Source organism: Adiantum capillus-veneris, chromosome 25 (assembly GCF_014529385.1).
Source record: "Adiantum capillus-veneris isolate H3 chromosome 25, ASM1452938v2, whole genome shotgun sequence".
NCBI classification, from domain to species: Eukaryota; Viridiplantae; Streptophyta; class Polypodiopsida; order Polypodiales; family Pteridaceae; genus Adiantum; species Adiantum capillus-veneris.
In genome coordinates this window covers 100,719,231-100,739,516 of record NC_140955.1, presented here as the reverse complement: position 1 = coordinate 100,739,516, position 20,286 = coordinate 100,719,231, and the positions used below count along the sequence as shown (strand labels likewise).

Genomic DNA, 20,286 nt, shown 5'->3' with positions numbered 1-20,286 from the left:
ACGATTAAATTGTCAATCCATGGGACAAAGCTAACTCGACTAGTGCATAGAGGCTACAAGAGGTTGTCAATCTCTCGAAAAACAACTAACAACTCGCATCTAACTCAGGCTACACTCAAGTGACTGAAATCACCAAAAACCAATCGCTCATTGGCAAGCAAATCACATCCGTTACAGCATCAAATGACATCCAAACGTAACGAGACTTTTAGGACAAGTTTATAAGACCTAAGCACACATGCTTATGGCCTCAAACCTCACTTTAGGTCAAGTTCCAAAATCGCGATCATTAACAACAGTGGATTTTTGACCTAGTTGTTTTTGACCCAGAATGCATCTAAATGCTTAGCAATGATGTCCCAATACCCATCTATGCTTAGTTTTTTATTTGAAAGTGTAAATTTCTAGTTATGATAAAATTAGGTCGCGGGTCGACGACGCCAAAAGCTACGAAATACAATGAATGGCTTTCGTCAATGCGTAGAGCTCTTACCTGTGGTTGCATTGCAACAAACGCATTCGCAATGTGACAATCGGGGAGGGAGTAGGAAGCGCGAGAAGGAGAGAAGTGAGCGCTGTTAGCTCACACTGTGTATTTCTTATCCAAAAACTTGTAAAAAACTTACAAAAATTGGCTTTTATACCTTAACCAAGATTTTTGGAGTTCTACCAAAGCTGGGAATTGACTGGCTGATACAATCTGGAAGCTTGTAGCCCTGGCTCATTAATTACAAAGTTTACCAAGAAAATAGGAGTTACAATATTTCCGATTTATCAAAAGAATAATTGTTTTACAAGGAGATCTTCAAAAAATGGTGTCCGTGTCAGGTTGTTGCTAACATCTTGGGAAGACCTTTCATGCGACAAGTACAACTCATCCAAGATTGAAGAAACAATTATCTGTACTTGAAGCAAGTGGGATCAATAACAAGGGTTAATCTAAAAGATCACACTTATAAACATGCCATCAAAACATCCATTCAAGAATTTGGCTTAGTCTCTTCGGCTGAAACCAAGCTCCCATCATGCTTGAACAAAGACACGCCTATTTGGATGTGCGGAGCCTCGGAAAATGGGAGCTTAAAACGAGAAGAATGTATCTTAGAGAGGGATTGCACAAATGAACCCTATGTACCTGAATCCTTTCCAGAACATTTGAGTGACTCAAATTTTAGCAATAATGTATGTATGTGTAAATACGTCTATGCCTACTCAATTTTGCAATGCGGACGGCTATGACATAATCCCCATCCAAATGATCTCAACCCTTCACATAGAAAACAAAAATGAAGAATCCAAGGACTTAATGAAGGCTCAAAAAGTCTTTTTAGACCTCTATTATGATGCAATAGATGAGTTAGAAGAACATTCAGTTACCTTAAATGATTCGGGGTTAGAAAAAGAACATATGAGAGCTAAACTGCTCATAAAAGGGGGGGAGGAAAAGTTTTTTGACTTTCCAAACCAGAAACTGAGAAGACAAAAATGGTATAAAAGAAAAAGAGACACGAAAAACTTGAAAGCTTAACCTATGCCATCAGTCTCCAGTAGAACACAGTTTCTGATACAGATAGATGCACATGATTGTGTCAAAAGACAAAATCACTGGTAGATATCCTTTAAGCGAAAAGCAAAAAATATCAAAAACATCAAGAAAAATGAGAAAGGAAACTCAAGCAAAACCTAAATACCAGGACAAGTATTCAACCATGACACGAGTTGAACGAAGAAAGAAATATCAAGAGTTGAAACAAGCTCTAAAGGAAATATATACAACTGAAATGGAAACCACTGAGAAGGAAGGTAAAGATGTAATGAGTGTTCCATCCCATTACAAAAAATATACTCTCCAAGACCGAAAAGTCATAGTCAAACAACCTGTCAGGAAACTACGAAAACAGGGCGAGTCCTACGAAGGACCTGAAAACGTAAAAAAGATAGATCTGGTTGAACCAAGAGAAGATCCTAGACCTGCCTACATTGCAAATGACCTGACAAAAGAAGAGAAAGAGCTTTTGTTAAGCTTAGTGAAATGATATCAAGATATCTTTGTGCTTGGTTTTATAAGGAGCTCAAGGGTGTTGATCCAGAAATCTGTCAACATACCATACCAATGAGAGATGATGCTAAGCCAAGTAGACAAAGACCATACACATACAATGAAACAAGAAGATCAAAGAGGAGATTTAAAAGCTAAAGGAGGCCTAATTCAATTATGAAATTAAACACACAGATTGGATATCTCCAATTGTGGTAGTACCCAAGAAAATGGAAAATTAAGAGTGTGTGTCAATCTCAAGAAAGTGTAATGCAGCTACCATTAGAGACAACTCTCCTCTTCCAATCATTGAGTATGTTTTAGAACTAGTTGCAGGAAAAGAAGCTTAAAGCTTTTTAAATGTCTTTTTGGGATACAATCAACTTTTGGTTGATCCCAAAGATCAGCATAAAGCTACCTTTGCAGCTGAATGGGGTATTTTTGCCTATCAGGTAATGCCTTTTAGGTTAACTAATACTCCTGCCACCTTTCAAAGATTAATGAGACGTTCTTTTAAAGAATACCTTTGGAATTTCTTGAAAGTATATATGGATGATCTATGTGTACATTCATCAATTCGAGCTGATCATTTTGAACACCTCAAAAAGGTATTCAAAAAATGTAGACTTTATAGAATTTTCTTAAATTCTAAAAAGTGCACATTTATGGGTAGACAAGGAAAATTTCTTGGACATACAGTGTCTAAAAATGGCATAGCTACTGATATGGATAAAATACATGTTATTGCTTATTTTGCTTGGACCAACAACACTCAAAGGGGTTCAAGCTTTCATGGTACATTGTGGATATTACAAACGATTCATTTACATGTACACTATAATTGCAAAACCCATCTATAGCTTGATTACACTCTTTGAATGGATTGATGAGTGTGAAGAATCCTTCATGAAGCTTAAGCACTCACTTCAGCTCCAATATTAAAAACACCAGATTGGAATAAGATATTCCACATACATGTAGATGCTTCCAATTTTTCCATTAGATGTATACTAGCTCAACCAGGAGACTAGAAAATTGATGTTCCTATCTCTTATGCTAGCAGACAGTTGAATATGGCAGAGAAAAACTACACAACCATAGAAAGGGAAGGATTAGGAATGATCTATGTCGTAAAAACGTATAGACATTACCTATCAGCTAACAAATTTGTGTTCTTTGTGGACCACCAAGCCTTATTGTACTTCGTCAACAAGCCATGCAACACAAGAAGAATAGTGAGATGGTTCATCATTCTTTTGGAATTTTATTTCACTGTATTTGGGAAAGAGGGCACCACTTATCAAAGAGAAGATCATTTGTCAAGGATTATATCAAGAGAACCACCTAAGGGAGTAGACGATGATATACCAGATGCATATCTGTTCTCCGTGGAAATGATACCTCGATGGTTGAAAAACATGGTATCCTTGATGACCATAGCTCAAGTGGATTCGCAAATACCACTTCCTATTACAACTAGATTAATTGAGCAATCGGCTATGTATCAATTACTAGCTGGAAGGTTGTACAAAAGAAATCGAGATGGGAATATTGCTTTTATGCATTAATGCTAAGGACAAAACCCAATACCTAAGTCAAGCACATATTACCATGGTAGGACTTCACTTTGCAGAAGATCAAACTATGCAATGGATCTTGAGACTTGGAGTGCTTTGGCCAACTATGAGGAGGGATGTTCATTCTTTTGTAAAACAATGTCCTCAATGTTAAAAACAAGCACCCATACCTCTGAAATGTTCGGCTTGACAAGTAAGTAACTAGATAGTTACTCCATTTAGGAACATGAACTGTCAGAGAGACTTGAAGATTTAGAAAATCTTGATGAGCAAAGGCTAACTGCTATAGCTCACATCTATGCACAAAAGCGTAAACAAAAACAGTTTTTTGATTCCCATCTAATTACAAAAATCTTCAAAAAAAGGGGGCTTAGTTTTAGTCTATTTCCTTAAGCAACACATTCCCAAGTTAAAAATAAAGAGAAATGGACCATTTATCATTCTCCAATTGGAGCATTTAAGTTATCCATCCTAGATGGTGAACCAATGGCTAATTGGATTAGTGGATGCCATATAAAGAAGTACAATTTACCACTAACCAATGAGTTGCTAGAAAAGATGCATGCAGCAAAGCAAAGAAAGATAAAACGACAACAGGTTATTGATGAAGAACAAGAGGAAGCTTGGATTTGAGTACTCAAAAGAAAATATTCTCTCAAAAATCAACAAATACCTATTCCCATCAACACTCTGGAACTAGATGAACAACTATGGGAATTACAGAAGGATGCAGTGTCAACGGATGATGAATGGTTAGATGGAATGGACCTTCGCATCAAAGTACAAATGAACAATCATAGCACAAATGCATTGATCAATACCAGAGTTAGAGTAAAAGCAGTCAGTTATTCCACATACAAGAAAGCAATAAGTTAGTCTTTGATAGCAAGAATATCGACTATTAAAGGATGCCACAAGAATCCAACACCGACACTGGGAGTAGTCAACTTAAATGTGATAGTACATGGATGTCCATGCCCTCATCAATTTGTATGCTTACCAGATGAACACATGAATGAAACAATGATTCTTGGAATCTCATGGGTGTGGACGTACAAGTCTGGGATACCAATCAGCTCAAGCTATCACCTAAAGGCGGACAACTCATTGTTCTAATTGCACCGAGCATAGAGGAATGGAAAGGAGGTTACCAGCAGATTAAACCACGAAGCATTCAATCTTCTCCATCCTATAAACAAGAAAATGCTACAAGTAGCATGCAAGGAGTCAGGCAAATCTAGGTATCAAAAGCACAGCTTAAGGACAAATCGATTCAAATTTGGGTGTCCAAAACATCATCTACTGTACCAAAGACGGTTCGAAGGTTCAAAATACAAAGAGGAGCATCTTCAAGCAAGGAACCTAAAACAAAATGGATTTGGAAGAAAAAGGAGCACTTATCTTCTTTGCAAACTATAAATTGGATAAAGCAATGGAGAGTTAAGTCTCAAAATACTCAACCCCAACATTCGGACCAAAGCAAACCAAGCTACTAATGGCGGGTAAAAGCTCGACAACCATCATTATTGAAACCAATAGCTCAAAAAATCAGCGTGCCAAAGCATCCTGATGGTACCATCAAGCAAAGAGAACACAAGCTACAAGATTTGCTCTTTGGGAGACAGCAAAATAAAACCTCGAAATCAGAAACCCTTGAGTTTATTACTCAAGACCCAACTCTTGCACAACATAATGGTCTGAAATGCATGATCTTCAAAGCATGATAGAACCAACCAAGGCTATGCATAGACACGATTGTTCAACCCATGCACACAGTCATCCTGAAGTACGCCATCTAGGAGGGGTGGAAGGGAATTAAGTAATTAAGGGAAATGTTTAAAGAGGGAGAAAAAAGTTTGATGTTAAAGCGTGATTTTTTGCAAAATTAACTAATAACGTCCTTACAAAATCATCAACATGGAAAATATAACTGATAACATCTCCCTGATGAGTGTAAATAGTGTATATACTATCAGAAAGTCATCAAAAATTGATCCTTTTTTGTTATTTTTCATCATTTTTCTTTATTTTGGGACTTCAAAATGGAGAAACCCACCAAAAAACAATAAAGCTGTGTTTTTCAATGGATTTTCTTAATTATTGGATTTTTATCTTGTTTTTTTAGCGCATTTTGTTATTTTCTTTGATTTTTTCAATAAACAAGTCAAAAATTAATAATAAATAGCAAATGAGCTCAGATAAAAAAACTGAAGATACGTTGATGATCAAAAGGACAAGGCGAATAGACACAAAAAATTTCAATCAAATCAAAAGATGGAAGCGGGAAGCCTACATTAGGCTGTCAATATCTACTTTCGCAAATTCTTGCAGAATGAGCTACCGGAATCAGATTGAGGAAATTTTTGAGTCTAACATAGTTTTCATAGCCTAGTAGGACTAATAGGAAAATTTGAGGAAAAATAGTTTTGGAAGTCAAAGTATAGATATCCAAGGTATTCCAAAATCACCTCATTTCCACTGGTCGCCCTTGGAGAAAAGAGCTCTCGACCTTCTTTGCGTGTGATTTTCGGAGTCCACTGTCGCCCGTTTACAGCGCCATCTCACACGAGACATGAGGGGTAAGTTCTAAGCTTATCGATAATCAATTCTATATGGTCGGTAGCAAGTCTAGGCTCAAGAAAAAAACCCTAGAAACCCAACAGTGCATGAAGTCCTACGACCTAAAATTGACCATAGCGGCGTGTCAGCTCAACCAAATTGGACGAGACTTGAACTGTAGCATGCCCCTATATAATAAAACACTTCTATATCACCAGATGACCATTCGGCAGGGATCAAGGGGGGTCCCAAGTAGAAAATCTAGGTTTTTTCCAGATGCCAGAATTGGATCTTGACTCCACAAACAGCTTATAGACTGGGTCTATACACAATGTACATGGACGGTTTCATGAAAACTATCAAGGCAAGATCTCGAACAGCAGAAAACATCTCGAAGGCTACAAAGTGTCAAATTTGACATACGAAGTCAAACTGACTCCAAATGGACCAAAACTAAATGGGTAGCATCAAGACTATGAAACGGACAAGTCCAAAGCCTCAAAAGTGACTAACCAACTCCACAGGCCATCAAGTCACAAAAATCGGTGATTTCAAAGTCGACAAAGAACGATGTGATGCCGACACGACAAAACTTTACCGAATTCATTTTAGGACTTGTTTTAGATGTATTGAATATGTCTAGGTCAAAAATTGTTAAGTTTAACAAAAAAAAATTGACTGTTGTAAATAATCGCGGTTATTTACTTTTGTGATTTTTTGGCTTGAAAATGATACCTTTACTTCACCTATCACTTGTACATATCTATTGCATGCCATATTTCAATTATGAGCCAAAATGATCAAGGAAACCTTGGAAATTGTCAAAAAACGCAAAGAAGTCTTTCCAATCCAATTTTTGAGTTATCTGTCACATTTTTTGATCGAAAGCACCCCATATCTCATACATAGAGTCTACATCATGCCTAGAACCAAGTTGCAACAAAAAATAAACATGTTGATGAAAAAGTTAATAATCGCAATTATTTACTTTCTTGCCAAAATGGGGGAAAATTGCAACTTTGACCTTATGGGACCAAAGCACATGATGTCCCAAGTCCACTGACCAAATTTGAACAAATTTAGATCTCAAAAACTCAAAATCCCTTAATATCTACAGTTTCAGAGATTGGAAGCCTAAGTTTGACACCATTTCCACCCATTACACTCAATTGGGCCCACACTTCACTCAGAGCACCTAAATGCTATATGTTTCAAGCATATGATGTCAAAAATGCAAAAAGTTGGAAAAAATCCCCAGTTGTAAATCGCAATTATTTACTTCTGTTGTAATTTTTTATATGAACTGTATGATGTTGATCTTTACATGTTTTTATGCATCTATGCATGCTCCAAAATTGATTTGAAGCAAATTGGACTCAATTTGTCAGCAATTCAGACTCGAGAGCATTTTAAAGTAGAATTTGTAGAATTTTCTAACTTTGGCACTGTATTCTCCTAACATGAGCAATGCAAGCTGCCGAGAAGGCCAAGAAAAGGGTGTCCCAGAAGAACAAGTTGCACTAGCTAGACCCAAGTTCAGTGAAGACGGCCAAGGCAACATACTTATCAAGAGAACAGCTTGAAGAAAACAACACCATGGTTTTCACAGGCAGGTTTAACAGCGAAGAAGGACACCAAGTGGAACTGCAAATGCTACCAAAAGAAATATATGATGTAGCTGCCAAGCCAGACACAAAAGAAGCCAACAAAAGGTTGGGCCTCAGGGAGTTCTTTGACAACGAACCATGCGGCACAAATTTCCACAAAGCATACAAACTATTGTCTATAATCAAAGAAGATGGGTCAGTCCAAATCACCGACCAACAAGGGCAGAAAGTTGAAGTAGTGATCACAAAAGAGATTGTGGCCGAGGCACTAAAGCTGCCGACTGAAGGGATGACAATGCGGGCCCAAGACAGAAAGACAGCAGGCACATTCACCAAGGAGATTGATGTTGCAACTTTTGCCGACCTCATTCAAAGGCAAGTGGAAGAACCAGCTCGTCTATACCATCAACACTTCCACTTTTTATCAAAGAGACCACCACGGTACACCACCCCAAACCATGCGATTGTGACCACCTTCACCCAAGTGTTGAAGTCAACAACCAGGCATCTAGTTGATCATGCACAGGATGTGCTCACAACACTGAAAGGCACCAAGAAAGAAGACAAAATCACCTATTTGGGCGCGCTTGAAGTGCTGACGAGAATAGCATCTCATGCTATTGGCATGGCCAACAATTTGCCGCTAGTCCCAGATCAAAACACATGGATTGTGTCTACACAACCTTCTCCCAGAACCACACATTCATCAAAGAGAGTTTATAAGTAAGATGAGGAATCTACCGAAAGCTCCCACGAAGCTCATAGTAGTGAGAGCTCGGACAATGAGGAGAGAAGGGTCAGAATTAAAGAAATGAAGAAGAAAGTTGTAGCTGCACATCAAGAGGAACCTCAGCAAAAGAAGGCAAGGTTTGAAAGAGAACCTGGAAAGGTGCACGTGAGGACCAGGTAAGGTGGGTTCCAAGAGAGATAAGGGGACCCAGAACCAAAAACTCTGCAAGGAAATAAGCAGAGGATCCTACAAAATTTCTTGAATGCATGTATGCGGAAGCAGAATCCCTAAAGTTGAAAGAAGCTCAAGAAGTTGAGAGGAAAGCAAGGGAAGAAGCGGCCAAACAACAAAGACAAGCGGAGGCTACGAAATAAATCAAGGCACATCACGACCAAGGAGAGATGTTTCCGAAGCCCACCTCACCCGCTATAGAGTAGGCAGACCATTCAATGCCAAGCCCTTGCACTTCACCAACAGCTAAACCCAATGAGGGCGAGGAAGCCAAAGAAAAAGAGCCTGAACCATAGGCAGCAGCCAGTTTTGAGCAGCCAAAAGAAACCAAACAAACTAGAGTTGAACCTTCTATGAACACCCAACAAGAAACAATAGAGGCATCCACAAAGCCTCAAGCAGCAGAAGCAGCCGAGGCAATCGCAATGCCTCAAGGAGAAGTAGAACCCCCACCGCAACCACAAGCAGCCACCACAGCACCACCCAAGGAGCCACAAACCGAAATGGCTGAAACATCTAGACAGTCTATAGAGTCTGAAGAATGGGAAACAAACGATGAAGTCATCATACAAGTCAATGAATATGCCAAGCAGATGCAGGTGATGACCAAAAAAATGCGAACAACAGCACTTAGTCGCAGTGCTAAGGCTAGAGATCTTGAGCTAGTCATCGATGCTCTACAGGGAGAGCTAGATGACAGGATGAACATAATCTCATATCTATAAAGACAAGTCAAAGAGCTGAAAACAGAAGCCGAACAACACCAGCTTGCAAACGAGAAGCAGCAGAAAGAAATGGAGGAGTAGGGAGAACTTCTAACCAAGTTATCCGATGCCTACAAGACCAAAGATCAACAGTTGACACAGGTAACAGATGAACTCCTAATCACCACTCTATCTCAGTACAAAAGATCCAAGTGCATCTCAATGTAGAGAACGCTTCTATGTAATACTCTGAGCAAAGGATTAATGATCAAGCAACATTTTTGAGACAGATAAGGGAAAATCTTGATGTCGCTTAAAAGGTACAGATGAAGTCTATAAGACTTTGGAAAAAAGAAACAAGGATCTTGAGCTAGAGTTGAATCTAGAGCAATCACAAAGAAGAGACCTTGCACTGATGCGGATACAATGAGAAGAGAAACTGCTCAAAGAGATAGCAGAGTAAAAAGAGTCAGTTAGATGCTGAGAGAGGGACAACCAAAGAAACAGGAAGAAGCAGGTCCCTTGGAGAAACCAACTGTCGACATTTCCTTAGTCTCTTTTGTTGAGATGGAAACACAGCCGACAGAAGGACTAGAAGGAAATGAGGATTTTCAAGTATCACTCACTGGTGCTGATCAAGGGCCCATGGTCCAGATTTCTAAAGCTGAGGAAGATGCACTAAAGGAACAGATTACCCAAGAAACGGATGCTAAATAGAAAGCAACGATGGATTGGGAGTTGAGAGTTCTCCACTCGGTCAATGTAACTCAACTCACTCCCAACCAAATCAATGCTCAGTGGCATCAGCAATCATTGCCATACCCTTTGATCAAAGTAGAGCTACTACAGGTGAAAGAAAGAGTATACACAGATATGCAGGTAAAAAGATCAAAGGATGTCCACCCCAAGTGGAGAAAGAGTTGGTTGAACAAGAATCCGAGATATCTCATTCGGTTCACAAGAGCATCTGCAGCACTACAAAAAGACCCAACATTCTGTCCTGTACCATGGGTAAGGACATGGCAATCATTTGAAGCACTAAAAAAGAAGAGACCGACATGGTTGAACAGGGACCGGCAACAGAGGAATACATGGTGAAAACCCTAACGGGCGCCATGAATTCCTTCAAGAGCCTTCTTGACCTCTCATGTGCCATGTTATATAAGATTTTCAGAATGCTTAAATACCACCTCACCAGCCGTCAACCTGAAGACTACTCCAGTCCATGAAGTTGTGTCAAGGGAAGACACAGTCGAAGAGGGGGGGAATGTTAGCAGCAAGCTAACTCAGATAACTAGGATAACATTTTCCGGAGCTCTTATTGTAAAAACACTTATTATTTTGATGAACCGAGAATGTTGTAACTCCTACTTTCTAGATAAACAATGTTTGATGAGCCGGGGCTACAAGTTTCCAAATTGTATCAACTTGTCTTTAGTTAGAGCTCCCAGATTATTAGTTTTGACCACAAAAACCTTGGCTAAGGTATAAAAGCCAATTTTTGTAAGTATTTTGTAAGTTTTGGATAATAGAAACACAGCGTGAGCTAACGGCAATCACTTCTCTCCTTCTCGCACTTCCGAATCCCTCCCCGGTTGTCACATTGTAGTGCCTTTTGTTGCGTTGCAATGCAGGTAAGAGCTCTATGCATTGACATAAACATTTCATCATAATCCGTAGCTTTTGGTGTCGCCGACCCGCCGCCTAATATTATTATAAGTAGGAATTTAAGCTTCAAAATCATAAACTAAGTATAGGTGGGGTATTGGGACATCATTGCTAAGCATTTAGATGCATTCTGGGTCGAAAATGACTAGGTCAAAAACTCACTGCTGTTAATAATCGTGATTTTTACACTTGACCTAAAGCGAGATTTGAGACCATAAGTATGTGTGCTTATGTCTTATAAACATGTCCTAGAAGTTTCATAACCTCTTGTAGCCTCTATGCACTAGTCGAGTCAGCTTCGTCCCATGGATTGACAATTATATTCGTGGTTCTCGCTACGTCTACAATAAGATAGGAGTGAGGTTAGACACCCGTCCCACAAGTGGTGAGGGAAATATGAAGTTGGTCGGGTTCCAATGTAGAAGGTTATTATGGGAAGGGGGGAACACTACCCAAAAGGGTTAGATGAGGTTGGTATGCAGTGGAAGTATTATCCTACATGAAGTGCTCCAGGCATCCTAAGGTGTCAAAATGGTTGTACATGGGAACCCAGTGTTGTGGTGGTCGTCCACTGGCTTAAGACTGAAGGTACTTAACCTACCAACCCCTGTGGTTTGTCCGAACAAACATATCCACATGTGCTATCAAGGTCGATGCATAGGAGTGGCTAAAGAAGCTTTTGTTGCTTAAGTTTGTTGGCTCTATGAATCAGTCTGGGGGCCCTGAGATAGACAAGATATTCTCACTAGATGCCCCATCTAGTGGCAAATGAAGTAGTGAATTGGAGGGTGAGTACTTAATAAGGTAGACCCATACGTACGTATTGATCCCATCTGTATGGTACATCCATATAGTATGAGTAGTACCATATGAATAGGTTTCGTACGTCCCCCCCCCCCCCCCCCCCCCGCCCGAGTTCTTCCTCAAGTCTTATTGTCTCTATGAATTTTGTTATGTGGAAAAGGTTTCTTTTAGGCCTTGTACTAGAGTTTGAAGCCCCCTTTAGTGTGGAGCATAAATTATAATCAAGCACTCTTGTAGAGGATGCAAAGGAGATTGAACACCGGTTTATTGGGATTTAGGGTGTAGTCTTGGCAATGAGCATTGATTGATTGATGCTTTGTGGTATTGTAATTTGAAATTTTATCATCATACATGGCGGATATTGTGTTTGAAGTGTGTGTACATGGTAATGGGTATTCTGCAATTTTTTAGCCCACAAGTCGTAAGTGAAAATTCACTTGATTTATATTTACGTTAGGTAGATTGCTTGTCTAATTATCTATGGAGTGATAATTTAAATGTTTATTATTGCAAAATTCCTATTTTTCTCTATTTGTTAAGGTATTTTTACCAATGGTGCATATTTGTACATACCTAAAGCCTCAATCCATACAAGACTTTGTAGCTAACGTACTGAATACATATTGTATTTTACGTATAGTTCCACCTTGGTATTCAATTTTGCTACTTTGTCAACCTGGGGGACTCCCAAGGGTCAATCATGGGGATTGTGTGCTCCCCATGCTTACTGTTGCATTGCAAATGTAGAAGGAGTAAGAAAATCTCAAGCAAGCAAGCAGGTGGGTGGAGAAAGAGAGGAAGAGGGGGTACATCTATGATGGCATAAGGTAGCAGTAGTGACCTCTACATATTCTTAACTCTAGTATGGTACCAAAAAGGACACTTTAGTGTCCTTTTCAAGTTTCATAAACATAAATCAAGTGCTTCGTGGAATTTAGAAAACATCACAAGAAATGATTTTGCAAACTTAAAGAATGTTATTCAAATTACTTATAAAAATTTTAATCTCTCACTTTTGTACACAACCTCAATAGTAAATGAACTTATGGGGGTGCTTGCATCTGACACAAGTGCCTTTGTTTAAGCCTTTCGCTTTAACCTTATCTCCCATGGACATGAATCCATAGGAAAACTTTGTCTCTCTCTTCGCATTTGGCCTTCTAGATATTACTTATCTCCATTTGCTTGCAGACCACTTTTTGGACCAGAACCTATTGATGTCTTTTTTTTGGGAAAACCCTCTGTAAGGGATTTTTCTAACATTTTGTGATTAATTAAAATCAAGCTCACCGAAGCGCTTTTGACAAAAAACAAGTAAATGCACTTATGAAAAGCACCTATGTAAAATCGCAGTCGATGTTTCATTAAAACTTTTACTGTGGTCTAAGAAAAAAGAGAGGAGGGTGCATGGAATCAACCAATGTAATATGGTACTATTTGTTGGTTATGCAAGCCACATTTGGTTATTAATATCATAAGCCAAAAGCTATGCGTGTTGAATTTGGTACATTTCATTTAGCAAAGGTGAGCCTTAGAATAAAGTCCACTTTTGGACTTGCTCACTTATGTTACTTCTTTGTATACGAATGCCTCTTATGCAAGAAATATATATGCACACTTTCATCAATGTTTCATAGCAATGTCTGTTTTGCAAGAAAATACACACTAATTTTTTTTTACATGAACTTAAATTACAAATGCATGTGACATTGAAACCTTGAAAAATATTGGCCTATAGATAAATTTTAGACCCTAAAGTTTTGCCCCATAATGTCATCATCTTAATGAAAAAGGCCTTGAAAGACCAAAATTTTTCTCTTTGTCAAAATTTTTGAGATTTGGGTTTTTTTTAATGACAAAAAATTGATCTAATAAAACTAAGCTATGAAGTTCAATTTTTTGTTATAATAAGTTTTTTCCTATCCATAAACCATGAAATCTATGCAAAATCTTATTTTGATGAGATGTTATGTTCAATGTTGAAATTACAGTGGGTTTTAATGATTCCCCCATCTTAAAACTTGTCATCATAATCTTAGCATGGTATTAACTTTGGCAAAATTAAAATTTGGCTATTTTTTTCACCTCATAGTAGCTGACGTAAGGCATAAACATGACCTATAAATCTTTTTCCTAGCTTCATCAAATAGCTATGACAAGTTGTTGGGGAAATAGGACACTTTAGTGTCTCAGCACAGTCTCCAATTATAGAACTACTGTTAAGACAAGCATAATGTACATTTCAATTCTAGTTTTTGTACTGCTCGAGAGATTTTTATTTTTTATTTTTGTTCAAAACTCACAATGGTGAGTGGATTATACTAATAAATCCAAAATTGATTGTGGAGATGAACATACTTTATTCAACTTTGCAGCAAAGATTATTCTATTAAACATATAAGATCTTTCAAAGTCTTATTGGTTGGTTGATAATTAACACTTGCATGATATTACTTGCAAATCAGAGTTTGCATATGTGGCAAAAATCACAACCAAGGTGGACATTTATAGCTTTGGAGTGGTCATATTGGAGATGCTAACTACAAGAGGGCCAACTGATGAGCTCCTCTATGGAGTGAGCCTTCACGAATGGGTCAAACAAAAGCTGGTGTTGTCGCATGAGGATGGTGGGACATTACAAGAGATAGTAGTGCATGCACCTTTGTTGCAAAGCTCTTGTTTGGAGGATGAAAGAGATCATGAGTCAAGAGTGTTTCTCATGCTACAAATGGCTGTGACATGCACAGAAGAGCTGCCAAATAAGCGTCCGCCAATGCGAAAAATACAGGCTTTCCTTGATTCTCTTATGGACTAATTCCAATATTGTGGAAAAGAACCCTTGGCTTGAGATACGCTCAAGTTGGGAACTATGGCAAAGAAAGGGTACCAAAGCTTGTGGAGATTGCAAAGAGAGCAATGATTATTTTCTTGCACTAATCTACTTATCAATAATAAAAGGTCTACAAAACATCACGAGCTAGTCTTACAATTAGGGCATTGCACACATATATCCTTGCAGCAACTAAATTTCATAATTTTGTCTTCAAGAGCAGCTTTGTCTTAATACATCATGTACTCTCAATTCCTCTCAATCCTTCTTAGTTTGCATACATGGCACGTGCATTGACAAATCATGCCATTGAATTGAGGAGTCTTGGATTTGGAGGGCACTAAATTTGTGGATCGAAGGGTAGCATTGCAAGCGAGAGAAGAACATCCATTATTGTCTCCAAGAATCCCCATCTTCCATTGTATATTGTAGCCATCATCACAAGTAATTATAAGATTCGTCTCCATGCCTTTCATGTATCAATGGCTAAGGTTAAAGGCACTTCTCATTGGATTTCCTTGCGTCCATTGTCATCTTTCGTACTTGTCCAATTTTCTTCAAGTTTTTTAAGGACAATGAAGGAGAAGAAACAGGAGTGCTAAAAAGTGGACTAAAGAGATCAATCAATCATTAGTGTCATGACCAAAGAGTTGTATGCAAATGCAGCACTATTTTTTGCAATCTTAGCCCTTTCATTAGACCTATAAATCTTTCATGTATCCTGCAAGCTTAATAAAGGAAATAAATAACACTTGCACATACAAAAGGAAATGGGGTACCACTACTATTGGCTCTACTCACACTTAATAGACCAAATCTGAGGAGATTCCCCAATCTCCTCATAACTCCCAAACCCCTACTCTGTACAGTGTACACAAAGTACAAAGCTTATATTTGTCCATTAAGTTAGATCAAAAATCTCTTAAAGTGTACTTACTCACATTATGAAGCAAGCTAATTTTATAGAATGTTAACGAAAAGTTTATCTATCAATCCAAATTGAGCAACACTTCACTTATAAAAATAAAGCCATCATCAAATCAATTAGTACTAAAATTTAATGTGAGTAACCAAAATTGGACAGATTCTCATTTGTAATCAGTATCTAAAACTCCTATTTTAGATGCCACCATCTCCTTGTACCTCTGTTCTTACCCCCCTTGAGAGATTTCTACCTCGACAAGACATTGCGTCTACCTATAGCTCTCTCTCTCTTTTTGCAGGCAGTGTGGGAGCTTTTGTGTATGTTTGTCGCAATCCAAGGGAGGCAAAACATGAAAGCTAGACAGACAACATCATCAACAATTGTTGCACCTTCACATGCACAAAACATCTACTTCCGCCCAATGTTTTCGAAGATGATGCAGACACAGAGCACGAGAGAGAGAGAGAGAGGCACTCTCCACTATCTGCCTGCTTAAGGTCACACATGGCATCTCTCTCTCTCACTATACCCCTCCCTTGTTTTTCGCATAGATAGGAAAATCTCTCTCTCCCTCCCCTGCAGACGCCATCTCTCCCCTACGTCTCTCTTTGCAGACAACAGAAGCCATTATCGGGCACATGGGAGAGACAAAGAACGAGAGAGAGAGAGAGAGAGAGAGAGAGAGAGAGAGAGATCCAATACCGTGCCCCCTGGTTGCTCATCCAACTCCCTCCCTCCCCTCTTCCCTATGTGTTTGAACTTCATCCCTCTTTTGCACAAACATGTCACGATCTCTCCCGTCTCTCTCTTGAATCCTTCAAAGATATTTGTGAGAGAGAGATGTAGTGCGCACATGGGACGATTAGTCGTGCGTCTGATGGCAGTCTACAAAGTGAACGCATCTACTGGCGGTCACTTTGCGCACATGAGCTGCTTCAGCCAATGATCTTGACAGCTGACGTATTGCTGATCTTCAAGGTGCAGAGCAGGTAGTAACCAATGAGCTCCACGTAAATCTATCACAGCTTTCGCAGACTTGCAAGTGCTTCAGGTTAGATCCCGCCATGCGAACACAGGGAGCGGTTGTTGAACGAGGTGAAGGGGGGAGCTCCATTGAGGCCAGAGGAGTGGCTACCCATTTCTCTACGTGCAGAGGCATGGTGGGCCTTGCTGAGCTGGAACGCTTTTTTATTGAATGTCCTTCGTGAATGGTGCATGTGCGCATGTTAGGCTAACTCTGATACCATATTTGAAGCTCTCATTGTAAAAACACTTATTATTTTGATAAATCGAGAATATTGTAACTCCTATTTTCTGAAAAAACCTTGTAATTGATAAGCTGAGGCTACAAGCTTCCAGATTGTATCAATCTATCTTTACCCATCTTTAGTTAGAGCTCCCAGATTATCAGTTTTGACCACCAAAAACCTTGGCTAAGGTATATAAAAGCCAATTTTTGTAAGTTAATTTTAAGTTTTGGATAATACAATACACAGCGTGAGCTAACGGCGCTCACTTCTCTCCTTCTTGGGCTTCCTACTCCCTCCCTGGTCATCACATTGTAGTCGTGTTTGTTGCATTGCAATTGTAGGTAAGAGCTCTACGCATTGACGTAAGCATTTCACAGTATTTCGTAGCTTTTGGCGTCGCTGACCCGCGGCCTAATTTCATCATAAGTAGGAATTTACACTTCAAAATAAAAATTAATCATAGGCGTGTATTGGGGCATCATTGCTAAGCATTTAGATGCATTCTAGGTCAAAAATGACTAGGTCAAAAATCCACTCCTGTTAATAATCGTGATTTTTGCACTTGACCTAAAGTGGGATTTGAGTCCATAAGCATATGTGCTTAGGTCTTATAAACTTGTCCTAGAAGTTTCATTACGTTTGGATGTCATTTGATGCTGTAACGGATGTGATTTGTTTGCCGATGAGCGATCGGATTTTGCCAATTTCAGTCACTTGAGTGTAGCTTGAGTTAGATGTGAGTTGTTTGTTGTTTTCTGAGAGATTGACAACCTCTTGTAGCCTTTATGCACTAGTCATGTCAGCTTCATCCCATGGATTGACAATTTAATCATGGTTCTCGCTAAATCTGCAATAAGATAGGAGTAAGGTTAGACACCTGTCCCACATTTGGCGCCGTTGTCGCGGACCGAAGAGACCTAAACTAGGAAAAAACACGAGAGTCTTGTGAAGTTATTCTTTAACTTATTTTATGATCTCATAGAGTAGAAACTTTCTTTTTAGAAATCACATAGCTTAAGATTGTTGTCTTTTGCTGTGTAGAGGTAGTTTGGAGGTAAGTTGTATTTTCCGAATGCCATTAGGATTGTAGGATTGTAGAGCTAGAGTAGGATTTTGAGAATGATTGATGGGCGAGACAAGTCTTAAGATAAATGCTCAGAAAACCATAAAAACAAGAAAACGAGTGTTTGTGGACAGTTTCCACAACCCCATTGCATTAGAACCTAGGAGTAGGGTAAGTAGGATTCGAGGTGGATTTCAGAACATTGCTCTCTCTGAAAGAATCATTGTAAGTTGTTATTTGAAGTTGCATAATTTCAGGTCTACAACTAGAAATAGCACAAAAAGACTCCAAACCACTCAATCCAATTGGAGAGTATGCTTAAAAGTTGTATGAACCAGTGGGTAAGCTCAAGGATACATTGAGGTAGAAATTTCAAGAGTTTGCAAAAACTCAGATTATTTACTTTTTCTTCACATTTTAGGCCAAATTAAGCTTTGACTTGATTCATAGGCTTAAAATTACTCATGAAAAGACTGTCCATTGAAAAAGTGCAAAAAAATGTTCATTTCAAACGTGAAGTAGATAATTGTGATTATTTACTTTCAGCTCAAATTTGACCAAGGTTGATATTAGTGACTCATTGCATGTATACAAAAAACTTTTGTAAAGGCACATAGGATTTGGATCACCAAACTGACAAAAGACTCGGTAAAAACTAAAGTTTGTACTGACTTTCGGGAACTTGAGTGTAAATTGAGAAAACAAATTGTCCAAACTCAATGAAATTTGATTCATAGGCTTATATCTATGTGATAGACATGTGTACATGCTCACTTGACCAAAAAGATGCAAAAAGTTGCCAGAAGTAAATAATCACAATTATTAACAATATTTGTCCCATTTTTCAAATATTTGACTAAGTTAGCATACGACTAGTTTTACCATGTTGTAATAAGTCTACAAACCAAATTTGGTAGGATTTGGATCATTAGATTGAAAATTGTGACCAAAGTTGCAAAGTCAGGCTGCGGACAGTGTCTGCGGACAGAAAAGTGATGACCATTTGACCAAAAAATTGTCCAAACTTGATGAAACTTGGCTAGAGATCTTAAGTTGAGATGCTTAACATATCTGTGTCAAGATTGGGACAAAAACTTACAAAAACATAACAGGAGTAAATAATCACGATTATTTATATCTGCTACAAAAATTGACAATCTTGCACATTTGGGTATACCACAAGGTCAAGCATATCAAGTAGACCACAAAAATCACCAATTTGGATCACAAAAGTGAGACTTAGGCCAGATTCTTGAAATCAGAGTCTACAGACACAAAATAGCTGCTAAACTTGAACAGATTTTGACCAAACTTAGTGAAACTTGTCCAGGGATCTTAATAGGTTGTATACTTGGCAAACCAAGCCAAAAAGTGCAAAAAACTGATAAAAGTAATTATTTACTCTATTGCTACACAGAGCCACCAATTTTGACTTTTGAACTTGCAAAGTGTTAGACTAGAATAATACACAGCCATCGGGCAATTTTGGATTCAATCGGATCCAAATTGGTATATGTTCACTCAGTCTCCAGGTTGCAGAATAATCCTTTGAATTTTAACCAAAGTCCAATTTGAAAATCTCAATTTCTGACTCCCATAGCTTGAATTTAAGTGATACACATAGACCAATCACAATAGCAAAAATTGTACAATCTCTGTGAAAGAATAGCTAACTTGATCAAAATGTTAGGAAATAAGACGTAGCTAAATAGATAATTGAGTAGATTACTTAATGGAGAGAGACATATTTACATACACGAGATTATAGATTAGAGAGAGAGAGAGAGAGTACACACGATATACGTGGTTCACCCAATGTGGGCTACGTCCACGGGAAAGCAGCCACTCAATGGATTTAGTACTTCAAAACAAGAAGTAGTTTACAAAGGGATTATACCCTTAATGGAGCTCCCGCCTTGCTTCACTCTCACCACCTCACACTCACCTTGTTGCATCAACTTCACACTATGAAATGTGTGTAGAAATGGCCTCCTTTTATAGGCCAAAAGGGCTGCCCTCTCTCATAAGAGGCAACCATGTGTAGCCGCCCTTGTGTAGATAAGTCCAAATCGGACCCTCCAATCCGCCCATGTGTGGTTGCCCTTGAGAAGACAAGTCCGCTTTTGAATTCGGCCACTGGCCATTGACTTCCGACCACCGGCCATTGACTACCGGCCACCTGCCAACCGACCGGTTGTTTTCCGACCACTTTTCGGCCGCCGTCCGGCCATAATATTCCGACGAAAAGGAATATTCCGGCGACAAAAAAAGTCTCGTGGGTCTCCGCCCACGAGGCCTCT

General features: G+C 38.8%; 1 protein-coding gene across 1 annotated transcript in view; it reads left to right on the top strand.

Moving 5' to 3' along the window:
* Window positions 1-15,257, top strand: part of LOC147425383 (uncharacterized) — a 50,077-nt gene extending 34,820 nt beyond the window's left edge. Inside the window, exon 2 of the mRNA XM_086500394.1 lies at window positions 14,384-15,257. Within this exon, the coding sequence (XP_086356520.1) occupies window positions 14,384-14,733 (350 nt within the window). The 3' untranslated portion in view covers window positions 14,734-15,257. The remainder of the gene's footprint in view (window positions 1-14,383) is intronic.
* Window positions 15,258-20,286: the final 5,029 nt, after the last annotated feature.